The 24,652-nt window shown below is 39.7% G+C and overlaps 1 protein-coding gene across 1 annotated transcript in view; it reads left to right on the top strand.

Moving 5' to 3' along the window:
• The window catches only part of NYAP2 (neuronal tyrosine-phosphorylated phosphoinositide-3-kinase adaptor 2), a 294,179-nt gene that overhangs the window by 234,168 nt on the left and 35,359 nt on the right, over positions 1–24,652 (top strand). Inside the window, exon 7 of the mRNA XM_010354777.2 lies at positions 9,917–10,020. Within this exon, the coding sequence (XP_010353079.2) occupies positions 9,917–10,020 (104 nt within the window). The remainder of the gene's footprint in view (positions 1–9,916; positions 10,021–24,652) is intronic.

Raw genomic sequence — 24,652 nt, 5'->3', positions numbered from 1 at the left:
ATTCTTTTGGGGAAAATAATTAGGTAGAAACCGTTCAGATAATGCGGAAAGTGCCTTTCCTTGCCTTGCCTCTCAAAACAAGATTAATTCTGCTTGAGAACCACGATGACAGTGTGCTGGCTCCAGTTTTGACTGTAGCATCAGTGACTGGTGTCTGTCACTGCAGGGCGGTGGCTCCACCCTGTGCCGTCTCCTGGTGGAGTTCACCCTGACCTTGCTCCTAGACGGCAGCTGTTGGCTTCCTTTGGAAAGGCCCTGTGGAGATGCTGCACCAACAGTGTTCACAAAGAATGCCCTTTCTGTTGCTGTGAAAAGCCACAAAAGACATTATAAAATAGAAGACTCTGTCTGACTTATGCTAGGCATTTACAGAGACTAGTCTGGAAATTTTGTAATTGGCCCAGAATAGGTAGTAAATAATATGTTTATTGCCATCTACTGTCCAACATAGGAACTGCAATCCCTCAAACGCGCTCACACACACTTTTTTTTTTTTTTTTTTTTTTTTTTTGATTATGAAGCACTCAGTTGAAAACTGGTCAATGCAGCCTGGGTGCGGTGGCTCATGTCTGTAATCCCAGCACTTTGGGAGGCCAAGGTGGGTGGATCACAAGGTCAGGAGTTCAAGACCAGCCTGACCAACATGGTGAAACCCTGTCTCTACTAAAAATACAAAAACTAACTGGGCACATGCCTGTAATCCCAGCTACTCGGGAGGCTGAGACAGGAGAATTGCTTGAACCAGGACCCGGGAGGCAGAGGTTGCAGTGAGCTGAGATAGCACCACTGGACTCCTCCAGCCTGGGCTACAGAGCGAAACTCCATCTCAAAAAATAAAAAAGAGAAAACTGATCTATGTATTTTAGTTTTCTTTTTCCTGGAAACATGGGGAAGGTGAAGAGATGGAGAAACATGGCTTTTTATCCACGTGAAACATACAAATCTTCTTTTAGAGTGGCCTCATTCTTTAAAATATTATTTAGAATAATTCAGTCAATAAATGCTTAATGAGTCCTTATTAAGGATCAGTTATCATGTTACTCAGGAAAATATTCTGAGGAAAGAGACATGGTTCCTGCTTTCAAAGAGCATGGAGTTTAGTAGAGGAGGAAAGGGAAGGAAGGACCAAGTGTACCAGGTGGAGTGAAGTAGCATGACTAGAATCCTACAGTAAGAGAAAGCAGGGAGCTTAGGATAACTCGATGCAGTGTGCTGGGGGCAAGACTACTGATGAGGCTGGTTTTATAAACTAAGCTGTGTGTACCAGTGTGAGGAAGTGGTGTGTAATTTATTATAAGCAGGGAAGTTAAAAGATCAGATTGACCCCCGAGCAATAAAAACCACTAACATTTCTTGCGATTTTAGTACATTCTTTTTGCCATGGAAAAATCTTAACATTTATTATCTTATTGAATTCTTACAGCAATCCTGTGAACTAGGTACCATTATTTCTCCCATTTTATCTGTGAACAAACAAGTGTAGAGAGGTCAAGCAAATTTCTCCTGGTCGTTCAGCTAGGAAGTGATGAGAGTTTAGCAGACCTTGTGAAAAGATATACCTCTTTCTCAAAAGCTCCAGCAGAAGTATGAAAGCCACTCTCATTGACTGACTTGGGTCACATGTCCATCCCTGTACCAGTCAATGAGACCAAGGGGATAAAATGATTGATTGGACGAACTTGTGTCATGTGGCCACTTCTGGAGACAGAGTTGAAGTCAGTTCTTACTACAGAATCGTAAGAACTAAGATAACTGGTGATACTGTTCTCTGAAGAAAAATCAAATTACTATTGCAGAAAAAGAGGAAATGGATTTTAGACAGAGAAAAATGACAAATGACCATTACCCCTCATAAATTTTTATTTTTAAATAAATTTTTATGGGTGTTTAAAAACTATTTACTACCTAAACTTTTATCAACAGCGTTAGAATATTTTAACAAATTGCAAACTTGAGTTTTGCATTGTTACTGAAAAACAAATACACAGGCAAAAACAAAAATTCCAACCAGAAAAGGGGAATAAAATAAATAACCTTGTTAAACTAGCTCATGATTAATCAAGAGTATCTTTGAGGTCATTCAATTATTTTAACAAATTTCATTTACTAGCATCAAAGAATCATTGAGTAGAACCTTGGAATTTGCTTCTTGTTATAGATGATAAAAAATCCCCCGAGCGTTTGTATAACTTCCCTCAGGTCTCATGGGCAGAAAACAGTGTTTCTTAGATTTTGCGATAGAGATTTTTCCAGGAAAGCATTTCCTAACTGGTGGTTCCCAAATCCCTTGAAATTTTCAAAGGATTTCCCACCTTCCTTGTGCTTAAACATGACATTTTCCTATGTTTCATTGATTGAAAATACACAACTGGCAAATTAATTATATAAAAAGTTATCTTTTTAATAGAGCTTTTTGGAGACAGACTGTGTAAAGCAACAATTCGCAAACTATGACCTCAGGACACCTTTTGTTCTTAAAATTATTGAGGGCCCCAAAAACTTTCCTTTATAAGAATTAAGTATAATAATATTTATCATATTACAAATTAAAATTGGAAACTTAAAATATTATCTAGTAATTAAAAATTTAAAGACAAGCCCATAGTATATTAACATAAGTAACATTTTCCTCAAAAAAATATATTTTCTAAAACTATAACAAATTGTGAGCAGGTTGAACTTGTTTTACATTTGCGAGAATCTTTTTAATGTCTGATTCAAAAGAACATAGACAGAATTTCTTATCTTTTTTGGATTCAATCTATTGCAATATTTTGCTTTGGTTAACTATATCAAAAACATCTGTCCTTATACAGATGTGTAGTTGAAAAGGGAGAAATACTTAAATAGCTTGTTCATATAATTGTGGATATTCTTTTTTAATACCATTCCAGAACTAAATGAATAGTAGTTTCTTAAAGGTTAGTGGCAATGTTAGCTGTATATCAATAAACTCACCATGCTGCTGTCTTACATTTAAATCTATTGCTCTATCTTGAACTGTAAAATGCAGTGTTTTACTCATCATGATTTATAACATCGTGCATTTAGAAAATAGCAGTTCATTAAGTCATATGGATCTTCCATGTGTTGACATTAGAAAGTTTCAGCATTATTAGCTACTTGGGGGAATCATTATGTCTTTGCTAGTACAGCAAAAATGTTATGTATTGAAAAAAATGGAAAAAAGATATGTGTCCTCAGAATTTGACTGATTTTATTTCTTTAATGCTAGATGAAATTGTTCTTTCGTGTATGAAAATACACCAATCTTAATCTTATATGGTTATGCAAATACAGTGGTTGAGAATGGTCATTTGTCATTTTTTCTGGAAACAAATGGAGCTCCAATACTCACAGTAATAGCAGCAGACGCTGTGGAGATGATCCTATAACAATACTAATGACATAATACTGAACAAAAATTCAATTTCCCTTAAGGGAAAGATGAGAAATGATTATCTTAAAAAAAAAAAAAAGCAATGAAAGTTTATATCTATTAAGAATAAAAAGAAAGGCCAGGCGCGGTTGCTCATGCCTGTAATCCCAACACTTTGGGAGACCGAGGTGGGCAGATCACCTGAGGTCAGGGGTTTGAGACCAGCTTGGGTAACATGATGAAACCTCGTCACTACTAAAAATACAGAAGATTAGCTGGCCGTGGTGGCAAGCACCTGTAGTCCCAGCTTCTCTGGAGGCTGAGGCAAGAGAATTGCTTGAACCCAGAAGGCGGAAGTTGCAGTGAGCTAAGATCGCGTCACTGCACTCCAGCCTGGGCGGGAAACAAAACAAAACAAAACACAAACTGTGTTCCACCCTTCCTCTCTCCTTCTCTCCTTCCTTCCATCCTTTCCCTTCTTTTTTCTTCCGTCTTCCTTTTCCTTCCTTTCTATTTCCCTCCTCCACCTCCTCTTTCTCTCTTTCTGAATCAACCTCATTCTCATTTTTTTCTTATTCTCTTTACACTTGATCTTCACTAAAATGCACAAGTGAGTCAACTTTTACTTCTAGGATGATACTAGAAGAGTTCTCAAAGGAAAATTTTCCTTGGACATAGGAAGAACAAGTGCCTTCTAGTTAATAATTAATCTCTCAATTGGGTGAATTTTCCTTGGGGTAGGAAAGCCCTGTCTTAGATCTCTTTGCAGGCATGTGCCCATTGTTTGTAGACCCCAAAATTCTTGGCAATTATCTATCAAAATTCCAGATCAAAACTTATTGTTTCCAGGGTCATGGCTCCTCAGCCTCACTGTTCAAGTCTCAAAGAGCATTGCATTTCCAAAGGTAGGTGAGCCAAACATTGCACTTTGATGTTACAAGCCTAAAGGGTCTCTGAGAGGCTTGATTATAATTCGAATCTTTTCTAGAATTTTCAGGATTGCTTCAGATAATTCTTTTGGTCAAAGGTAGGTGAGCTGAACAATTGGACTTTGATGTCACAGGACTAAAGGATCTCTGAAAGGCTTGGTTATAATTAGAGTCTTTTCTAGGATTTTCGTGATTGCTTCAGATAATTCTTTTGGTCAAAGAAACCTTGGTGGATGCAACCTCATAAGGATTTGTTTCATCATCCCTGTCTCAGAAACACCATAGGAAATTCCAAATACATTTAGGTTAAGAATCATGTGAAACTGAAAGAAGAGTCAAAATAAATGAGATAAACAAAAATCTCACCATTTAAAAAATGTTCCTGCTGGCTGGGCACGGTGGCCCATGCCTGTAATCCTAGCACTTTGGGATGCCAAGGCGGGCAGATCACCTGGGGTCGGAAGTTCCAGACCAGCCTGACCAACATGGAGAAAACCTGTCTCTACCAAAAATACAAAATTATCCAGGCGTGATGACGCCTGCCTGTAATCCCAGCTACTCAGGAGGCTGAGACAGGAGAATCGCTTGAACCTGGGAGGCAGAGGTTGTGGTGGGCCGAGATTGTGCCTTTGCACTCCAGCCTGGGCAACAAGAGCAGAACTCCATCTCAAAAAACAAACAAACAAACAAAAAACCTGCCATGTGATACCATTAAGCAGCAGTGTTATGGAGTGTGTGTGTGTGTATCTGCCTGTGTATGTGTGTGTACATTATGAATATACGGTAATGATCCTATTCTGTCCCTGCATGTGGAGTCATATTCTATGCTGGGATCGAGCATTAGACCACTGGGTGACCTGACTCTAGAACTAGCCCACACAGGGTACTTGGCTAGTAGTTTGATTTGCCATGTTCAGTGGGTGGTTAGTGGTTTATATTGCAGTGCCTAAGGGGACTTGATGAACCTAGACATGATCTGGACTGGCACGCTATGGGGATAAAGCAAGACGTTTCCAGGTCAGGGTGACATTGGGAGTTTGCTTGAATTTTAGTGAGGCATAGTCTGTGCATTGGAGATAATGTTGTCTACAATGGAAACAGGTTAAGCTGGTCTGACCAGAAACCCACAAAAGGGGAAATTAATCTTTAGGTACCTTAGGTGATATAAAAGCCTTTGATCTGGTTAGATAATCTTTTTTCATCAGATGATAATATCTTCAACATAAACTGGAAAAAATCTCTATAGCAAATAATTCTTATTCTCATCCTTTTCTAGGAAAAAAAAAATACTGAATTTTCTCATTCCATGTGACCAAATGTGCTAAGCTAGTCATGGCATGTATGGAAACATTGGCTTATTATGGAAACATGTCAACCAGGGTTCTGATGGATGCTTTGCTTATTGTTTTATATAATGAAGGATGATTCCTTAAGGTACGCAAGGATTGAGGCATCCTGGGAAATGAGGTTAATTTATAAGTTACCAGGATATTATATCTATGTCATCATATGATACACTTGTGTTTAAACAGCCTCAGAGAGAATCCAGTGGTATTTTCAAGAATGGGTGGGCAGACATTAAACACCCGCACACAATCAAGGGAGAATGTTCAAATGCCATACCTCCTCTGTAGGAGCCCAGAGGGTCACATCCCCTGTAACTGGAATCACTGCCTTAATAAGTAGGGGAGAGAGGCTTGAAACTAGGTCTTATAACATATTCTTTGTTACGTCATTACCTCCTTGCTTTGAGGAGTTGCAGTGACCTTTCCTAAGTTAATTTGAGTATCTTCAGTGAAAGAAAAATACATGATAATAGAATGCTTACTAGGTGGTTCCTACCAGCAAAAATGCTGAAAACCACAGCAAGCAGTGCAAATGCTATTTAAGTGATAAGGCAGTTCAGAAGAGAGAAGAAGGAAACAAGACCACAGGATGCTTTATAATAAAAGTACACTTTGAAGTAGGTCTTAGAAAATGATGAGATACGGTTTGATTGAAGTCCATGCCTGGTAACAACTTGAGGTGGAAGATGGAAGAATCAAAAGTGGATACCAAGAGGGTAGACCAAATTATATATATATATGTATGTGTGTGTGTATATATATATTTATAGTATGTGTGTGTGTGTATATATATTTATAGTATGTGTGTGTGTGTATATATATGTATGGAATTTATTTTATTTTATTTTTTTGAGATGAGGTTTTGCTCTTGTTGCCCAGGCTGGAATGCAATGGCATGGTTTTGGTTCAGTGCAACCTCCACCTCCTGGGTTCAGGTGATTCTCCTGCCTCAGCCTCCTGAGTAGCTGGGATTACTAGCATCCACCACCACACCCAGCTAATTTTTGTATTTTTAGTAGAGACAGGGTTTCATCATGTTAGCTAGGCTAGTCTTGAACTCCTGACCTCAGGTGATCTGCCGGCCTTGGCCTCCCAAAGTGCTGGGATTACAGGTATGAGTCACTGCACTGGGCCCAAATCGTATATATTTTAGGAAGCAAAAAGCAGTGGAAAATAGAGTGGACCTGATCAGATGGAGCCAGGTCACAGAGGACCTCTGGAAATTAGACAATTGAACGTTTTTTTAACAAGATGAGGGGCCTATAGTAATCTAGGAAACACAGTCTGCATCGTGTCCAAGTCAGATTTGAGCAGAGAGATTATGGGGAGGTTTCTGAGATGAGTTGAGATAACTACAGGAGCCATGGCAAGGAGGAAAAAAAGCAAATTCCAACAGGACTAAATTTACAGAGAGAGGAAAAGAAAGCTCTGAACTGAAAAAGGACAAGATCTGGACCCTAAGACTTTAGGAAAATGGAGGTGATGTTTTTACTATACATAGGAAAAGTAGAAGGAAGATCCAAGATATTGAGAAGAAGCTAGAACTTGGTTTGCATCCTGAGACAATGAGGACAGCCTAGTGACCAGGAAGCACAGGGGCTCAAAATCAAACAGCATGGGAAGGGGACAGAGCTATGGGAACCTGCATGTGACTCCAAGGGAAAACACTATCTTTGAAACCATGAGAATGTTGATGTGCTTAAGAGAGAAGGTGCGGAGAGAAAAGGCCAAGCAAGGCACAAGGTGATAAAACTAAAAGGACATGACACTGGGTTGAGAGTGAGGTGAAGGAATGCATATCACAGACAGAAAGGGAGTCATTTTCCAGAAAGAGAATGTAGTTGACTTGATTAAAAGTAGAAGGAAGAATAGAGGTAAGGGTCACCATGCACGTACATGTGCAAGTGCGTGTGTATGTGTGTGTGCGTGTAGGGGATGAGAGCCAGCATTCACTAAAAGCACTTGTTATGTGTCTGGTGTTTTTCTATGAATTTTGCGTGTAATTCAGTTTATCTGTTTACTTAGCACTAGTTCAACTCTTCTCCACTAACCTGGAAACCAGGATATTTCACTATTACTATTTCCTTATAATATGCAAGCAATAAATTCTGAAATGCTTTTGACTCTGGATCAGTCAGAAAGTAAGTTTGTGGATCCAGGATCCTTCCCACTTCAGATTTTGCTGCCCATTCAGTCCTGTTGGCAGGTGTAAATTACTGCAGCTTCTTCAGGGTCTCTCCTTGCCCTGCTCCCCAGAACACAGTGGATACTCTGATAAATGATACCACGGCACTCTCTACTTCTTCCTTCTAACATATTTCCTAATTTTCAGCAAATGATTTTAGATTTAATGTCTCTCCCCTGAGAATACATAAACGTCATTAGAATATGGAGTCTCCAACTCCTGAGCTCGAGTGATCCACCCGCATCAGCCCCACAAAGTGTTGAGATTATAGACATAAGCCATCGTGACCGGCCCATCATTTATTGTTTAAAGCCTATGTTTACTGCATAGACTGTGCACTCCCTATTGCATATTGCATATTGCACTATTGCCATAGGGTAATACTGGGATTTTGGTCACTTCTCTCTGGCAAGTTCCTGGTACATAGTAGGCATAAAATACATAGATGACGAATGTTGAGTAAGTGACTAAATTCATTTTATTTGAGAAGAACTAAAATAATGAAAACAATTGTCTAAGATCATACACCTAGCAGAGTCAGATTCAAAATTAGCTCTAAGTCCAAACCTTATTTATTGTCTTTTATTGTTTTCCTCTAAATCAGAAATACAGAGAAAATACTATTTGATTTGCCAAGAAAGAAAACTATTAGTTCCCTTAGGAGAATAATTTTAATAGAGAGGTGCAGCACTGTTGAATAGGTGGAAACAGGACTGAGAGAGGAAAGGTGCATATGGGTGAGAGTGTATGAGTCTGTGTGTAAGTAGGCGTAAGCTTACTCATTCTGTGTGTCTGCATGTTGTGTCTGAGAGGGGTTGGGAGTGGAGGAGTGGAAGGCAATTGATGGAAACTGAAGTTGGCAGTGAACCATTCATGCAATGCAGATATAGTCAATGCTTTTCTCTGAAGTGCGATTCATATAGAAATGGCATAAGGATAGTGCACCTCCCCAGCGTGAGCAACACAGTTTCTTTTCTTCCAACAGAATTGAGCACATTCTGGTTCTCTGGCACCTGTGTCAGTTCTCAGTACCATAGTTACGTCATATCATTTAAAACGAGTTGTTCGATGAGTTTCATTTTTAGGTCAAGTTTATAAAGAAAGACTTTTTGAAAAGCACTTGTTTATTTATTAGGCAAAGACTGAACTTGGAGAACCTTAGATTTCTAATTTGTAAGTTGAGGGTGTTGATAGCTAACTCTGTAGCTCCAAAGAGAGTTCTTAGGATTAGAGATAATTTAGGTGTAATTCCTCACAGAAGCTGGACTGCACTAGGCACTCAAAAACCAACAGCTCACATTGAAGTTTGTGATAAAATACAAATGTCCATTTTTCTTTCTATGACTTCTTTTTCCTTTATCAAATATCTTCAAATATGACTTTAAATTCATCATCTCTACCGCCCATATATCCTGTAATTTCTGGATGAAGGGAACTCTTTCAGTGCTCAAATTGTAATCTCTAAAGCATCCTATCAGTGGCCTAGGCAGCTAATTTGGGCTCCTCAAATTAGATAAGAGGTAGGAGAAAGCTTTTTAAGTTGGAAAAATAATATTATGAAAGATAGCAAAAGTCTTGGAAGACAGTTATAAAATTTAATGCAAATCAAGATAAGTTGAAGAAATGTTACATTGAAAACATGATGATAGCATTCATGGAAGGAAGGAAAGCAGAACATTTGGAGAAGGGAGATAAGACATTTTAGGACACAGAAATCCTGTGGACCAAAGCTAAAAGTGAACACTCAAAATAGTCATGATACTTGCTTGTTCCCCTAATGGATTGTTGTTGCTCGGGGGATGACTCCATAGAAACCAACTCTAAGTGGGGTAAAATGTGCAAGGGCATAAGGCCTGTGCTTCTGAGATTTGTTCCCCAGAAGCTGATCTGGGAATAAAGCTCCTTTTAGAGTCAACTGTTATGAAAGTGTTTTATCACCCGCTAATGATTAGCAAACATCAGGAGCATTTTGTATATTCCACGAGTAACTAACAAAACAAACAGGAAGGCTGAAAAGCCACTTCATTATTTCAGATGTCAGTCAGCTAATATTGTGTCTTTTTCCCCTTGTTTCCAGAGCCTAAAGTAAGCTGCAAATTAGGCCGGTCTGCGTCGACATCAGGTGTGCCTCCTCCATCAGTTGCTCCTCTCAGGCAAACCAGTGACCTGCAACAGAGCCAGGTACCATCATCGTTAGCCAATCGTGATTGACTTCCTGTGATGCAACTTGCCAAATGCTTCCCACCTCTGTCTGTCCTGTTGCTGTAGACAACTTTCGCATTTGCTTTTATTTTTCTATGTGTGTATGGGTTGGGGGACGCGGGGGATGAGTTCTGGCAGTCTGTGTTTTCATTTGAAAAAGAATGTCTTTCTTCCTTGTGATTGGTGGTGAAACTTTCTTTGCTGTTTGTTACCAAATCGTTTTTGTCTCTGGTTTCCATCATTCTGTAATATAAATGTTGTAAACTTGTACTATATGTATTGGCTTAGTGGTTATTTTTTAAATTCTTTCTCTCTTTCATGTTTTGTGTACTTTTATATTGTCTCTGAAAATTTATCAATATTTGATAAATTTATCTACTTTGTTTTATGTAGATTTATTTTTAAATGTTTTGTCCACAACACTTGCACAGATGTTGTCAATGAATTTGTACATATTTCTTAGCTCTTATCCTATTATACTGTAATATTTCTGGTGGTTTTATTTTTATTTAGCTTGGAGCATGACTGTAAGACACTGTTGAATATTGATGTCCTTATAAATATTCACATCCCAATTCATTTGAATTGAGTATGGCAGCTAGTCTTTCTTCTTTCTTAGGTTATAGAGACAAATTGACTGGCCAGATAACCTAGATATTTAACAAAAACTACAGATTATTAATAAGGCAACCTTTAAATAAATGACTTTTCTCTCTTATACCAACAATATCAGAAATGTTCTCAGAAAGGGAATGTAAGTGCTCATGCATGGTAAATGAGATCTTAATTATCACTTGGAGAAATGAGACAAGAAATAAAGGCATAAACTGAAATGTCATTTAATACTTTACAGTATAATATATTGCTGTGATGTTTGTTTGGGTACGTGGTTGTGGATGCGGAATTAGTATGGGGAAAAATCACTACACATAAATGTCCTATCTTTAGCTCACCCAATAGGAATACAATACATTGACTTAATTTGTGAGGTTTAATTGTTGTTACTGTTAAGTATTATGGGTGTTAAGTAGGGTGGTGTCATTCTGCTGTGGTTTCTCTCTGCTTCCTAGCTTTAATCTTTGCATTCATGAAACTCCTCTGAAATAGTAACTGATAAAACACTGATGATACCTCCAAGGGAACTGCCCATTACTGATGAGCAAATTATATATTCATCCATTATTTTAAATGTCAGGCTATTTTAAAAACATAACTAAGTAGATTAATTGCATTTTTCTCTAATGAGAGACATTGTGCCTGTTCGTATTTTTGTCTGACTTAAGTATGCAAAGTTGATTTATAAATATATGAGGTATCTGCAAATACAAGAAATGAGATGCTTCTCTCAAGGGTATCTCAAGTACCATTTAAAATTTCTTGTGTCTTAATTTAAAATGTAAATGCCTTTATATAAATGTTAAATGCCTTTATAACTAAATGTACTAACTCAAACACTTTTTGGATATAAAAGAAGTAGAAACAGTAAGACACTGAATAAAATAAATAAGCTAAACTGCCAACTTAGCTGATTGAAGCTGTTCCAAAAATATTGTACTTACCAACATTTAAAGCTTAAAACCATTGGGTACTGAAAGAAGATAAGTTTAGCTAAATGGCAGAGGATTGCACTAATACAATCAAGTTTTCAAGTTTATGACCCTTGCTAGTATATTACCTTCAATATCTCAGAGAGGTTTTGTATTATTTGTTTTGTTTTGCTTTTTTCCTAATTGTCTTTATAGCTGTTTCACCCTAAGCCCCTTCAAACTCTCAGTGAAAGCAGGTTCCTGGGATAGACTTCCAGAATAGAAACAAGGTATACCCTTTGTGCCTTTGCATTACCAACTCTTTGCTCACCTGATGGGAAGTTCTTCCTTTTTCAAAATGTAGCAAGGGAGAAAGTCCAGGATGCCTTTATATGCTGTTGTTTCCTTACACTGCTGATAGAGATTCTGACACACAGCCAAATCATACATGGGCTGTCAGAGCTATAAATTAGAAGGCTGGCTTCTGGGTTTCTCCTCTGTGGCTTATGGCCACATGCATAGTATACATGCATTCCTATACTCTAGAGATGAAGTGGTAAGCATAGCTCATGTGAACATTGCTCTGAGCTCCTCTGACTTAGCATTCAACTTAAGTCAAGAAATACTTATTGGCCAGGCATGGTGGCTCATGCCTATAATCCCAGCACTTTGGGAGGCAGAGGTGGGCAGATCACAAGGTCAGGAGATCGAGACCATCCTGGCTAACATGGTGAAACCCCATCTCTACTAAAAATACAAAAAATTAGCCGGGTGTGGTGGCAGGTGCCTGTAGTCCCAGCTACTCAGGAGGCTGAGGCAGGAGAATGTGGTGAACCTGGGAGGCAGAGCTTGCAGTTAGCCAAGATCATGCCACTGCACTCCAGCCTGGGCAACAGAGCAAGACTCCATCTCAAAAAAAAAAAAAAAAAAATTAAAAATTAAAAGTCCTTTTCTCACCTAATTCCCATGCCCTCAACCATAGTCTTGACTAAGATGTCTCTTAAATTACAACCAGGATGGCACTGCCCTGTGCTCAGGCATGTAAGACAATGGTAAAAAAACATGTAAAAGTGTTGAATCTAACAGTGACTACTCATACCTAAACAAGGATAGGGAACACCTAGCATTATTAAACAAACAATCCCTCTGGTCACTTTTTAAGCAGTTTTTGCAACATCAAGACTCCTGGTAGTTATTAAAACCCGGAATTCTTAATAGGAGATTAATAGACTTCTTAGTAGGAAAATCACTGGAATCCACATGATCTATTTAAAACAAACAAAAGGCCAGGTGCAGTGGCTCACACCTGTAATCCCAACACTTTGGGAGGCCGAGGCAGGTGGATCACCTGACGTTAGGAGTTTGAGACCAGCCTGGCCAATGTAGTGAAACCCCATCTCTACTAAAAATACAAAAAATTAGCTGGACGTGGTGGACCTGTAATAGCAGCTACTTGGGAGGCTGAGGCAGGAGGGTCGCTTGAACCTGGGAGGCAAAGGTTGCAGTGAGCTGAGATTGTGCCACTGCATTCCATCCTGGGCAACAGAGTGAGACTCCAACTCAAAAAAATAAAATAAAAAATAAATAAAACAAACAAAATCAGTCACTCACCTCTAAATAATTCCAGTGGTGCTTGTCTATGGAGGAATCTGACCTTACGAAGGCTGTGACATTCCAGCCACATTATGGGGCATTACCCTCCATACAGAAAGATCTGTGTTACTTCTCAGATTGTTGTTCTCATCCCATCTCTATTCAGTTTTCTTGGTCCTAGTTTGTCACTCACCATTTCATGTCATGGTTGGAGCTGTCTAAGAATTGCTGCAGGTGGAGTTAGGTGGAAGGGCTTGACATTATTCCAGCAGAGATTCACAGAGGTGACCAAAGTGACTGGTCCCCATTCTCCATGGACCTGGGGCCAATAGTGACAGCCCACCACCAGAGTTTGTGTATAAACAAAGGGGAAGGTATGTTTGCTTGCCTTTGCAATTAGTTTTAGCTTCAGGTAACTACAGCAGACACAAGATCTGTAGAAATGTATAATTGTATCTGACTGGGAAAATGGGAAACTCTGGAAAAAAAGTATGAGTTCTAAAGCATTTAGAGTTTGCCCGGAAAGAAGTATTATTCTCTGACACTCAGAGAGATAAATATAAGGTTTTATTCTTTCTTAATTTGCTCCTGAGTAAATAGACTAGACGTGGGGCAATTAGGGACATTTTTTGGAACATCCTTGTAATGCAGCCATGTTTCTGCGTTTACCTTCATAGAAATCTCTGGAAATCAGACTGAATTTTTGTGCCTACCATTAGAAATTTAATTTATTTTCTTAGCTAATAAAGTCAAACTGCACAGGAGTCATGTATTAAACTTGGAGCATGTTACTTTCTCTTTTGTATCCTCTGTAATAGAGTAGAAAGCGGTGTACTCAGAAGAAAGAGAAGTGAATGCTCTTAGACACAGCAGATGATGATGATGTTCATGTGATTCCTCCATCTCTGGCTGATCTCAGCCTCCTTCTTCAGTGGCCCCATTGGAGACAGTGCCATCTATACTCTTGCTGCACAGGGGATGCTATAGCAGCTGATGTACAGGCCATATCAAACCATGCTTTCCTGCAAGAATGGAGCAGCTAAGATGTGTCTCCAAACAGAACTGCAGCTCTCCTTGGAAAAATATTCCCAAGACATGTTTGAATTCGTTTTTCTAGGAAGGAAGGACGTGGGAGCCACAGCCTCCACTAACACACACACACACACACACACACATACATACACATACACAATCTCACACTCACATTCACTCACAAACACATATTTTTTTTTAATAGCAGATTCTCATGTCAAGGAATTACAAAGCTAAGAGTGACCCAAGTGTCGAACTGAAACCTCAACTTCTTCAGAGGCTTGTCACTCTAAACTGAATTATCTCTGATCATCCTTGATTTGGGGGAGGGAGGTAAGAAAAGGTCACCTATAATTTCCTCTGGACACACATTCCAAAGTTTGACAGACCAAATCTCTTTAGAAACCTACACAGAGTGCTTAGAAACCATGTAGGGCTTTGCCTCTGAAGCCATGACCTCTGTGGGTCCTGTGTGTGATGATACCTGTGTCCTCACCACCCAGGACAAAACTTGCCCAACCCAGTCCCTTCTATATACTTAATAGCTGTTATCCAGGCGAGTAAGCCCCGTTCCTTTCAACTTGCCCCTTCAGTATTACTTAGCAAATGCTTACTCCTTTTCATAGCAGCCCTCTGGCCTCTCACCAAGCTCCTAACGTCCCCTTTGCTTGACGACCTTGCTGGAGAATGAGAGCCTGCCAGGGCTGCCTCTGGAGCAGAGGCGGGTTCTCTCTTTCCATGGGCTCTACAGGTGTGTCATTACACCAGCATCAGCCGGCATTCCTGGATAATGGAACATGTCAGGGGGTCCATAGCTTGATGTTTACCCAAATTCATCATGATGTAAATGCAATGTATCCAATATTTAACCCTGGAAGAAAAAAATAAAATGCCTTAATAGGAGCAATAAATCAGTGAAATGTAAATAAAGTGTAGACTGACATAAAAAAAAAAAAATAGAGTGTATTTCTGAACATGCTTAGATGCCGGAATTGTTTTCTACAGACTTCATAAAAGAAGATAGACAACCCAAAGATAGGGATGTAGGGTCAGTACATGTGAAGACTAGGGTGAAGGACTTAGGTGAATTTCTTTGCGCGGACTGTGCTCAGTTCAGAGGTCTTCTGCCAATGCCCAGCACAAAATGGGGCCCTCAGTCATCGTTTGTTGACTTACTCAGCAACTCTCTCTATAAACATCTTCCGGTATATATGCTTCAAAATTTTTTTCTCAAACAATTGGATTTCGTTCCTGTTCTTCAGTCCTTAGTATTTCCAAAGCAGCGTCTGTGAGTTCTGAGCTTTCATTGAACTTTCCAGATAGGACATTTGCACATGAAACATGCCTAGGAGCCTGGAGAGTGCGAGAAAGGCTAACAGTAAGGGGAGGCAGGAGAGTAAGGCCTAGAGTGTGAAATCAGAAATCTAATTCTTTTTTTTTTTTTTTTGGAGATGGAGTTTCACTCTTGTTGCCTAGGCTGGCGTGCAATGGTGCGATCTCAGCTCATTGCAACCTCTGCCTCCAGGTTCAAACGATTCTCCTGCTTCAGCCTCCTGAGTAGCTGAGATTACAGGCATCTGCCACCACACCTGGCTAATTTTTTTTGTATTTTTAGTAGAGACGGGGTTTCACCATGTTGGCCAGGCTGGTCTCAAATTTCTGACCTCATGATCTACCTGCCTCAGCGTCCCAAAGTGCTGGGATTACAGGCTTGAGCCACTGCGCCCAGCTGGAAATCTAATTTCATCTCTAGGTGCCCACCCCAACTCTGAATAATGTCATCTTAAAGGCTGCAAAGCTGCATCTTCATTTAATTTTTGCCCTCAATAGGATCAAGCAGAAAAACAAAAACAAGTGCTAAGGGCAATATGGGAAACCTCTTTCAATTTTGCTGTGAACCTAAAACTGCTCTAAAAAAAAAAGGAAAAGAAAAGTAAAAAGAAAACCCAAAACACCATAAAATGTAAGAGTAGAAAAACTTCAAAAATATTTTCTCTTTAGAATTCTCAGGCTGCTATGAGCATAGAGATGACTTGTTTTGCCAAAGTCATGCATGCTTTAGTTTAGCCCCTTGTCCTATAGACGAAGGACATTTTATCTGATCAGTTGGATACAATTTCAAGTCTTTCCTTCTTTGAGACTAACGTTTTACAGTGGACAGGAGTAAGCAGTGCTGGGAACGAGAGAGCCACAGAATATGTAATGGGAGAGCATGTGCCACCCTGACTCTGTGTGACCAAAGGCCCCTTCTCTATCATCTGTTGCTCAAGTGTTGGACAAATGTGTTTTCTTTTTTTTTTTTTTTCTGAGATTCTGTGATATTCCAGATTCTCCTATCAGACCTGAACTGAGAACATGTTTTCCATGCCATTTGTACATTTATACAGCTGATTTGATTCTATGCTCATGATTACATCACATGATGGAAATGGAAGAAAAGCAGAAACAACAGACACAACAGAACCAGCAAAATCTGAACTCGTTAATACACAGCTTCTCACCACCACCCGCCTTCTATCAGGCTGTGTGATACGTCTTAAAATTGGCTCCTATTATTCACTTCCTTCTGCATACATGTCAATCTTACATATATTTCCAAACATGAAAAACCCTAAGGGGAGGACTTGGAACACCCTCACTAAGTTCACAGTACAACATCAGAATCACGTTTGAGAAGCGTTTCTCTGTACTAACTTTAAATTGTGAAATAAAGTGCTATGTTAACAAAGATTATGTTACAAAGAAAGTATGCTTATTTGTTATAAAAAATGATATTTACCAAAGAATTTGGATCTAGCCCTGTGAAATGTGGAATAAATTCATGTTACAAATAAGAACGTCAGTGGCTAAGTTGATCTGTTACCAAGTATTATAGCATAGTTGCGTTAAAACAATGCAAGTGCAAAAAATATATAAAAAGCATTATCGTATGTGTCTTCTCTACAGTCCTGTCAGATTGTTTTATAAAAATGTTAGGTTTAGTTCTTTATGGCACTCTCTATAAACTTTAATTAATGTCATGTCTAAGGCAGAAAATAAAATTTGTTATTACTTTTAAATGGCAGCTGAATCAAGGAATATGTAAAATGAAATGTTGGAATTATTTCCTTTCTACCTTAATACAAAGAATTCAGTGTGGTAACTCTTTACAACTGAGCCGCAGTATGGGCTAAGTAACTTACGTATTATTTAGCCATTACATGCTTATTCACTTTTACATACTTTATGCAGCAGAATATTTGGGGGTCACTTTTTAAAGTCCCGAAGTTCCATGATCAGTGTCTCAGTAACTCCATTATAGAGTGGAATAAAACCAAACAAGCTCATGCCTGCCACCAACAACCTTGTCATTTATTCTGTCAGAGCAAGGAGGATACAATAAGCAAGAAGATGTTCTCAAAGAAGTCTTGAACCAAGTGACAAATAAGGGCGGGGATTGGGCCCAGTGGACTCTGAGGGTGCCTGTTATCTGACTCTGCTGTCCCTGGTACCTGTGCTTGTCCCTCTCTTCAGCATCCAAGGTCAGAGTTATCAACTTAACCACCAAAGCTACAGGTGTGAAGTAGCAGAAGTACGCACTCCAGCATCCTTTACCGTCTGGGAGGGACACAATGTTATTCAAGGTTCTTAGGTAAAGTTTGCATAATGAACATTACGTGCCATTTATTGTCACCTCTGATGTGCTTACCACGTGCCAGGACTGGGCTCAGAGCACGCCTGCATCATTGGATGTGTGTTCCCTACAGTCCTCATTGATTATTATCCCGCATCAGAATCAAAGATACCAAAGTGAGTGAGGTTACATACCTCATCCAAGGTTTTGTATTTATTAAATGTCAAAGGCTATGCTATTAACCACTCAAAAACCTGAGATTTACCACTCAAAAACCTAAGATAGACAAGAACCTGAGACTTACAGGAAGTAAAGATTTATTAGAATGCTAGCTCTACCGGTTAGTGGCTGTGAGACCTGGAATATGTTGGTGAACCTTTCTGAGTCTGGGGTTGTTGTTGAGGATTAATGAGATAACATAGGTGTGTAAAATCCTGGATAGACATTACTCTTTGGAAAAATACTAATTCTTTCTCCTTTTCCTAACAGCTTTTCCTCTTTCCAAAAGATTCAACTTTTCTGCTTGCTGGAAAATTCTAAAGAGGAAAAGTCGTTCAGTCGGTGGTATTCCAAAGGCAGTAGTCACTGAAGGAATGCTTAGCCCACCCCACTATCACCCACTTGATATAGAACTGCTAGTGCATGGTGATAAGAAAAAGCAGACAGATTCTAGTTGGTTCTATCACTGGTTTTAAGTTCTCCGTAGACCGTGCATCTCATTGTTGCCTGCACCTGGGGCAAATTGATTCCCCCCACGTTGTTCTTGGTACCCCACTCGAGCCGATTGTATTCATTACTCCTTCTTTCACAATTACAAAATTAGATACTCGGTTATTTACCATGTAATATGGAGTTTAGGTCTGGCATTTCTTCTTCCCTTGTAGGTCTCATATATGGGTTGGAGGCAAAGTAAGTAGAAATTGGCTACAGGTAGCATTTCAGAACTGTCAGCTCTCCTGCCCCCAATACTACTTACTCACCTCTTTGAATTAAGGTATGAGTAAATACAATGAAAACATTAGGTCTATAGAGGAAGTTATTATCTTCTAGGGTCCGGACAGCAGGTATAGAGACACAGGATACAATTTTTTTTTTTTTTTTTGCCAACCTCAGCATTTACTTAAATATTCCCCATACCAGTTTTAAATGCCTCTTTTTTTTAATGCCTGCAAGCATTCACATTATAAAATATATCGATTTAACTATTAAAACGAATGTCTGGCTTCAGATGGGGGGGGGGCCAACCCAGCCTGTGGAAAAGTAGCGTAACACTAGGTGGATACATGGCGCCACCTAGTGTCTGAAGTGCACTTTGCCATCTATACTTGGTTTTCAAAAATTGAACCAAACAAAACTGTTTTATGACAGAGAAGATGTATGTGTTGTTCGGGATAATAAGCAAAATGCCTCTAGAAGTCTATGACAAAATCTTCTGATGATGTTTGCTTTGAATTTTTTTTCATTACTTTAATCTTGCAATTTTAGGTTCTCTAACTTTTAAGCAGTATGCCTTTAAAAATAATACTTTTTAAGGAGGGGAAAAATGAATCAGAGCTAGTGATTTCAGAGTGCTATGCATTATTTATGAATATGTGCAGTTGTTTTCATTAGGATTTATGACATCTTCTGTGCATTGTAGATTCCTTAATTCAACCTGAGTTTCCAGGAAAGGAGATCATTATCCCTCTTTTGTCAACTGAAAAGGAAAAGAACAGAAAAAGCATGACTGGTTAAATGGAAGAATTCCTTCTTGATTCTTTTGTTTTCCATTACCATGTTTGAAACAGCTAGCTTGAGAGTCTTTCCGGAAAGGAGTGTTCTTTCTAACTTGTAGGTAAATTTAACTCCAACTTAAATTGCATGTGCATTAGGAATAAATGTTTACATGCTGTTAGTAGTGGCTCAGAGTTGCTGTACACTTCACTCAGAATAATAAATACATCCTAGCCATAAGTTTTTTACTCAAGAAGCACTAGAGATCTTTAGCACTAGCATCCAGCCCACCTGTTGGACAAATCTTTATCCTTCATTCTGTGCTACAAATGAACATTATCCTTCATGTCAAAAACACTTCTCCAGATAAATTGCGTTCCTAAAATAGCTTTTGTTGAGGACATCTTTTGTGCTTGACACAGTGCTCAGAATGCTGTATTATTTAATGTTGTTCTCACAGCATACTTTTGAAGTAGGCAATATTATACTCATTTCATGGATGAGAAAATTGAGGCTACAGAGTTTCTGTTACCTATTGAAGGTCTTATAACTAGTGAGTGGCTTTATGGACTTAAGATGTAAAACCAGGTAGTTCTATCTACCAAACCCCTGCTTTATGCATATATAGCTTCCTTTTTGAATTTGTTCTTTTTTTTTTTTTTTTCTTTTTTTGAGACGGAGTCTAGCTCTGTCGCCCAGGCCGGAGTGCAGTGACGTGATCTTGGCTCACTGCAACCTCCACCTTTTGGGTTCAAATGATCCTCCTGCCTCAGCTTCCCAAGTAGCTGGGATTACAGACATGCACCACCACACCCAGCTAATTTTTGTGTTTTTAATAGAGACAGGTTTCACCATGTTGGCCAGGCTGGTCTCAAACTCCTGACCTCAAGTGATCTACCCACCTCTGCCTCCCAAAGTGTTGGGATTACAGGCATGAGCCACTGCGCCTGTCCCTGAATTTGCTTTCTTTTTAAAACTTACCTCCCTTCACTTTCATTCATCATTGATTTAATCACTCTTCAATTTCCCAGGTCTTGACTTTTGCCTTTTCAAGACTAAAATTTCACAGGAGAGGACAAATTGAGCTAGGACTTCAACTAAGCAGAGTGCTACCTAGGAGCAAAATCTCCAAGGTTGAGATGAGGCTGGGAATGTAACACCTGGAAGAAAGCTAAGTTCCATTCATTGGTTATTATATTTTTGTGGACCATGGACTAGTGCAGTAAGATATCAGCCCTGCAGCTGCGCATGTGCACAAGTGTCTGTGAATATTAACACCTGAGCACATTGAACCCTTTCCACATTCTGAAAAGAAACATATCCTCGCCCACACATGCACACGTAGATATCAGCTTCCAGAGTACTGGTGTAGATTTAACCAACAACACAAAAGACCAAGATGTATTCACCAAAATGTATCTGGCTTCTGGACTTCCCCAGGATCCTATGGACAGACACTTTAAAGTGGGAGGGGGGAACCCCAACTGTACTGTCACTTCAAAGCATTTGTTTTCTAAAGTAAATGCTGCATTACAGCTAGTTAATAATCTCTAGTTGTCAGCTATTTTGACAGGGATGGTATTTGGAATGCTGCATTTAATGACTTCGTTCCCAGAAAATGAGAAAGTTATTTGAAGGACCAAAAGGTGTCAAGAGTAATCCTACCCAACCCAATCAACTTTGCATATGAAAGGGGAGGAGGCTTTTCGGGAGAAACCGACAGAACCGAAGTTGCTTATCATTCAAGGAACGATCTAGGAAGGAACACAATCTGTACTGTCACTTGTATGATATAAACCTAAATAATGAAACAAGGGACCTACCCTTGGAGAAACCGAACACTCATATCCGACGATCACAGTCTCCAGGCCTTGTGGAATTTCCAAGTATTTTGATTTCTACATCCATATAAAATAAATAATGAATACAAAAGCACACTTTAGACCAGAAGGGGTTAAATGTGTTAATTTTCAGTCATTCGTTTATTCAAAACATGGGCTGTGTTTAACATTTTCTTTCAGCAAAAAAGTACAAAGCACTGTTTTTACTGTAAGCATGCATGGAGCGCTAGGGAGAAGCAGGATGTGCCCAGGACACCAGTACGGAAGGCGACTGGGGCCACTCCAGCATCTTTATGATTTATGCTTTTTTTCTCTTGAATCCAAACAGTCTCGCAAGATGACTCTGCAGTTTGATCACAGGGTTAGTGTCTCTCACCCATTTTCCCAGCTCCAGCTTCTAAACTCACCCTCTGTTCCCAGATCCATTCTTCACAGCAGCAAAAGAGTGATCATAGTTGACTTTCTCTGTGCACAATACTTAAGGGTGCCCACTGCTGGCAGCATGAATCATGAACAACTCTGCTTGGATTTCAAGGCCCCGTGTGACCTGGCCCTAGTCTTCCTGTTCAGCTTCCTTATCCATGACCTGTCTTCGTTCACCTGCTACACCTCAGGCTCATGGACATACCCGCCACAGTTATTTCTGTCTCACTTTTTTTTTTTTTTTTTTCTGAGACAGAGTCTTGCTGTGTTACCCCAGGCTGGAGTGCAATGGCGTGACCTCAGTTCACTGCAACCTCCGCCTCCCGGGTTCAAGAGATTCTCCTGCCTCAGCCTCCCAAGTAGCTGGGATTATAGACGCACACCACCATGCCCGGCTAATTTTTGTATTTTTAGTAGAGACGGGGTTTCACCATGTTGACCAGGATGGTCTTGATCTCTTGACCTTGTGATCCACCTGCCTCGGCCTCCCGAAGTGTTGGGATTACAGGCGTGAGCCACCGCGCCCGGCCCTGTCTCACTTTTAAATATTCCTGGCATGCTTCCAAGAGTTGCCTGACTCTTCCTTCTTCTTGGAACACCCTCCCTAGTCCTTGACTCCTGGCAAACTATTGCTTATTTTTCAAGTCTGGGATCAGTGTGCTCTCCTATCCACAAGGCTTTTTTATCTTTCCCAAGCAGCAGCTCCCTTCTCTGTCTCTTCCCTGTACTTACTGTCATATCCATGAAAGGCCTTATTTTTGTATCAGAGAGGAACATGGTTTGAGGAATATTACCCTTTGTTCTATTACACAGTAAAGCAGTGTGGGGAAAGTCAAGTTAAGTACATTTCTCTACTATCTGAGTTTCAAATGTGCTGATGTGCAGTGGAAATTGCAAAGCGAGGGATATAATATTGCTTATGTTTCTCGAATATATCTGACCATGGAATGTCTTTTTCATTTTCCCAAGGAGCATGTATTGATTCCAAAAATTCAGCTTATAATTGTTTGCATTAGAATGGAGGCTTCTTGAGGGTTGAGAATGTCTATTTTTATCCTGGAAATTTCTTGCTGTCTCAATGCATATTGAATGAATAAATAAATGCTAAGGGTGGAAATGGACTAGCATGTCATTGTATAAGTGTTATAATAACTTGCAGACACACTGGGACTGTTGACTGCGACTCTGCACACAGTCACCACATAGGCCCACCTCAGCTAGTTACTTACCAGTTTTACCTACTTACTGAGGATGAGAGAGAAAAATTAGAGAATAGAACAGAAATGCAAGTACCACTGAGAGTGATAACGCAATGGCTGCACTTCACGTTGGAAGAGAAATCTCTTCTAAACTCATTTCTAAAAATTTACTTGATGATTATTTTTATTTTATTTATGCATATATTTGAGACAGAGTCTTGCTCCATAGCCTGGACTAGAGTGCAGTGGTGCAATCTCGACTTACAGGGAGGCAACCTCTGCCTCCCTGGTTCAAGCAATTCTCCTGCTTCAGCCTCCCAAGTAGCTGGGATTACAGGCACCTGCCACAATGCCTGGCTTTTTTTTTTTTTTTTAAGTAAAGATGGAGTTTCTCCATGTTGGCCAGGCTTGTCTTGAACTCTGACCTCAAGTCATCCGCTCACTTTAGCCTCTCAAAGTGCTGGGATTACAGGCATGAACCACCATGCCTGGCCTCATTCCTAAAAATGTTTTTTTTTTTTTCTTTTAAGCAGACTTAGGCTGGGCGCAGTGGCTCATGCCTGTAATCCCAGCATTTTGGGAGGCTGAGATGGATGGATCACCTGAGGTCAGGAGTTCAATACCAGGTTGACCAACATGACAAAACCCCATCTCTACTAAAAATACAAAAATTAGCTGGGCATGGTGGCAGCCTGTAATCCCAGTCACCGGGGGCAGGGAATGGGGAGCTAAGGCAGGAGAATTGCTTCAATCTGGGAGGCGGAGGTTGCAGTCAACCGAGATTGTGCCATTGCACTCCAGCCTGGGAGACAGAATGAGATTCCATCTCAAAAACAAACAAAAAAAACAACAACAAAGGTTTATGAATATTAGGAGAAACTATATCATGGAAACCATTCTAGAAAGACATTCCATACTTGAGTGATACAAGTATATATTTAAGGCAGAACATGAACTATGATTGGAGTAAATTAAGACATTTACAGTCTCTGAGAACAGAAGGGATTATGAAGCCTTCTCTCCACAAATAATATAGAATTTTATCTTTGCAAATAGCACAAATATTACATAATTTCTCCATAAATTTTACTTAACTTTATTTAGATATTCTCTTTACAAAATTTTGCATAAGTTTATTAAAGCTGAACTTTTTTCTTTTCTCTCTCTCTTTTTTTTCTATAGTTCTGCCCTGACTTTGCTGAGCAGTTTCCCTAAACACATGGAGACCTCCTCCTTGGGTGATTTAGCACTTGTTACATGCCTATAGAATCTTTAAAAATACTCTTGCAGCTAAATTCAAATACAAAGGCAAAAAAAAAAAAAAAAAAAGTTTTTAAGTGTGAAAACCCCCAGTGACAAACAGCTGTTCGCTACTGCAGTCTATTGAACCGAAAGAAGGTCTCTCCCCTTCCTGTCCTGCTGGTCTTCTCAATATGAGTCACAAAACTGGAACGTTTTAACACAGCTGATTAAGTCTCCTGAGCTGCCTGAAGGTTTGCCAAAGCTGCCAGGAGAGGGCAGCACACCATCTTTCCTAGCTCCTTTTTTTCTTTTTTCTGAGACCGAGTCTCGCTCTATAGCCCAGGCTGGAGTGCAGTGGCGCGACCTCAGCTCACTGCAACCTCCCCTCTCGGTTCACGCTATGCTCCTGCCTCAACCTCCCCAGTAGCT

The sequence above is a fragment of the Rhinopithecus roxellana genome, chromosome 14 (genome assembly GCF_007565055.1).
Source record: "Rhinopithecus roxellana isolate Shanxi Qingling chromosome 14, ASM756505v1, whole genome shotgun sequence".
NCBI classification, from domain to species: Eukaryota; Metazoa; Chordata; class Mammalia; order Primates; family Cercopithecidae; genus Rhinopithecus; species Rhinopithecus roxellana.
This window is presented reverse-complemented; position numbering and strand designations above follow the sequence as displayed.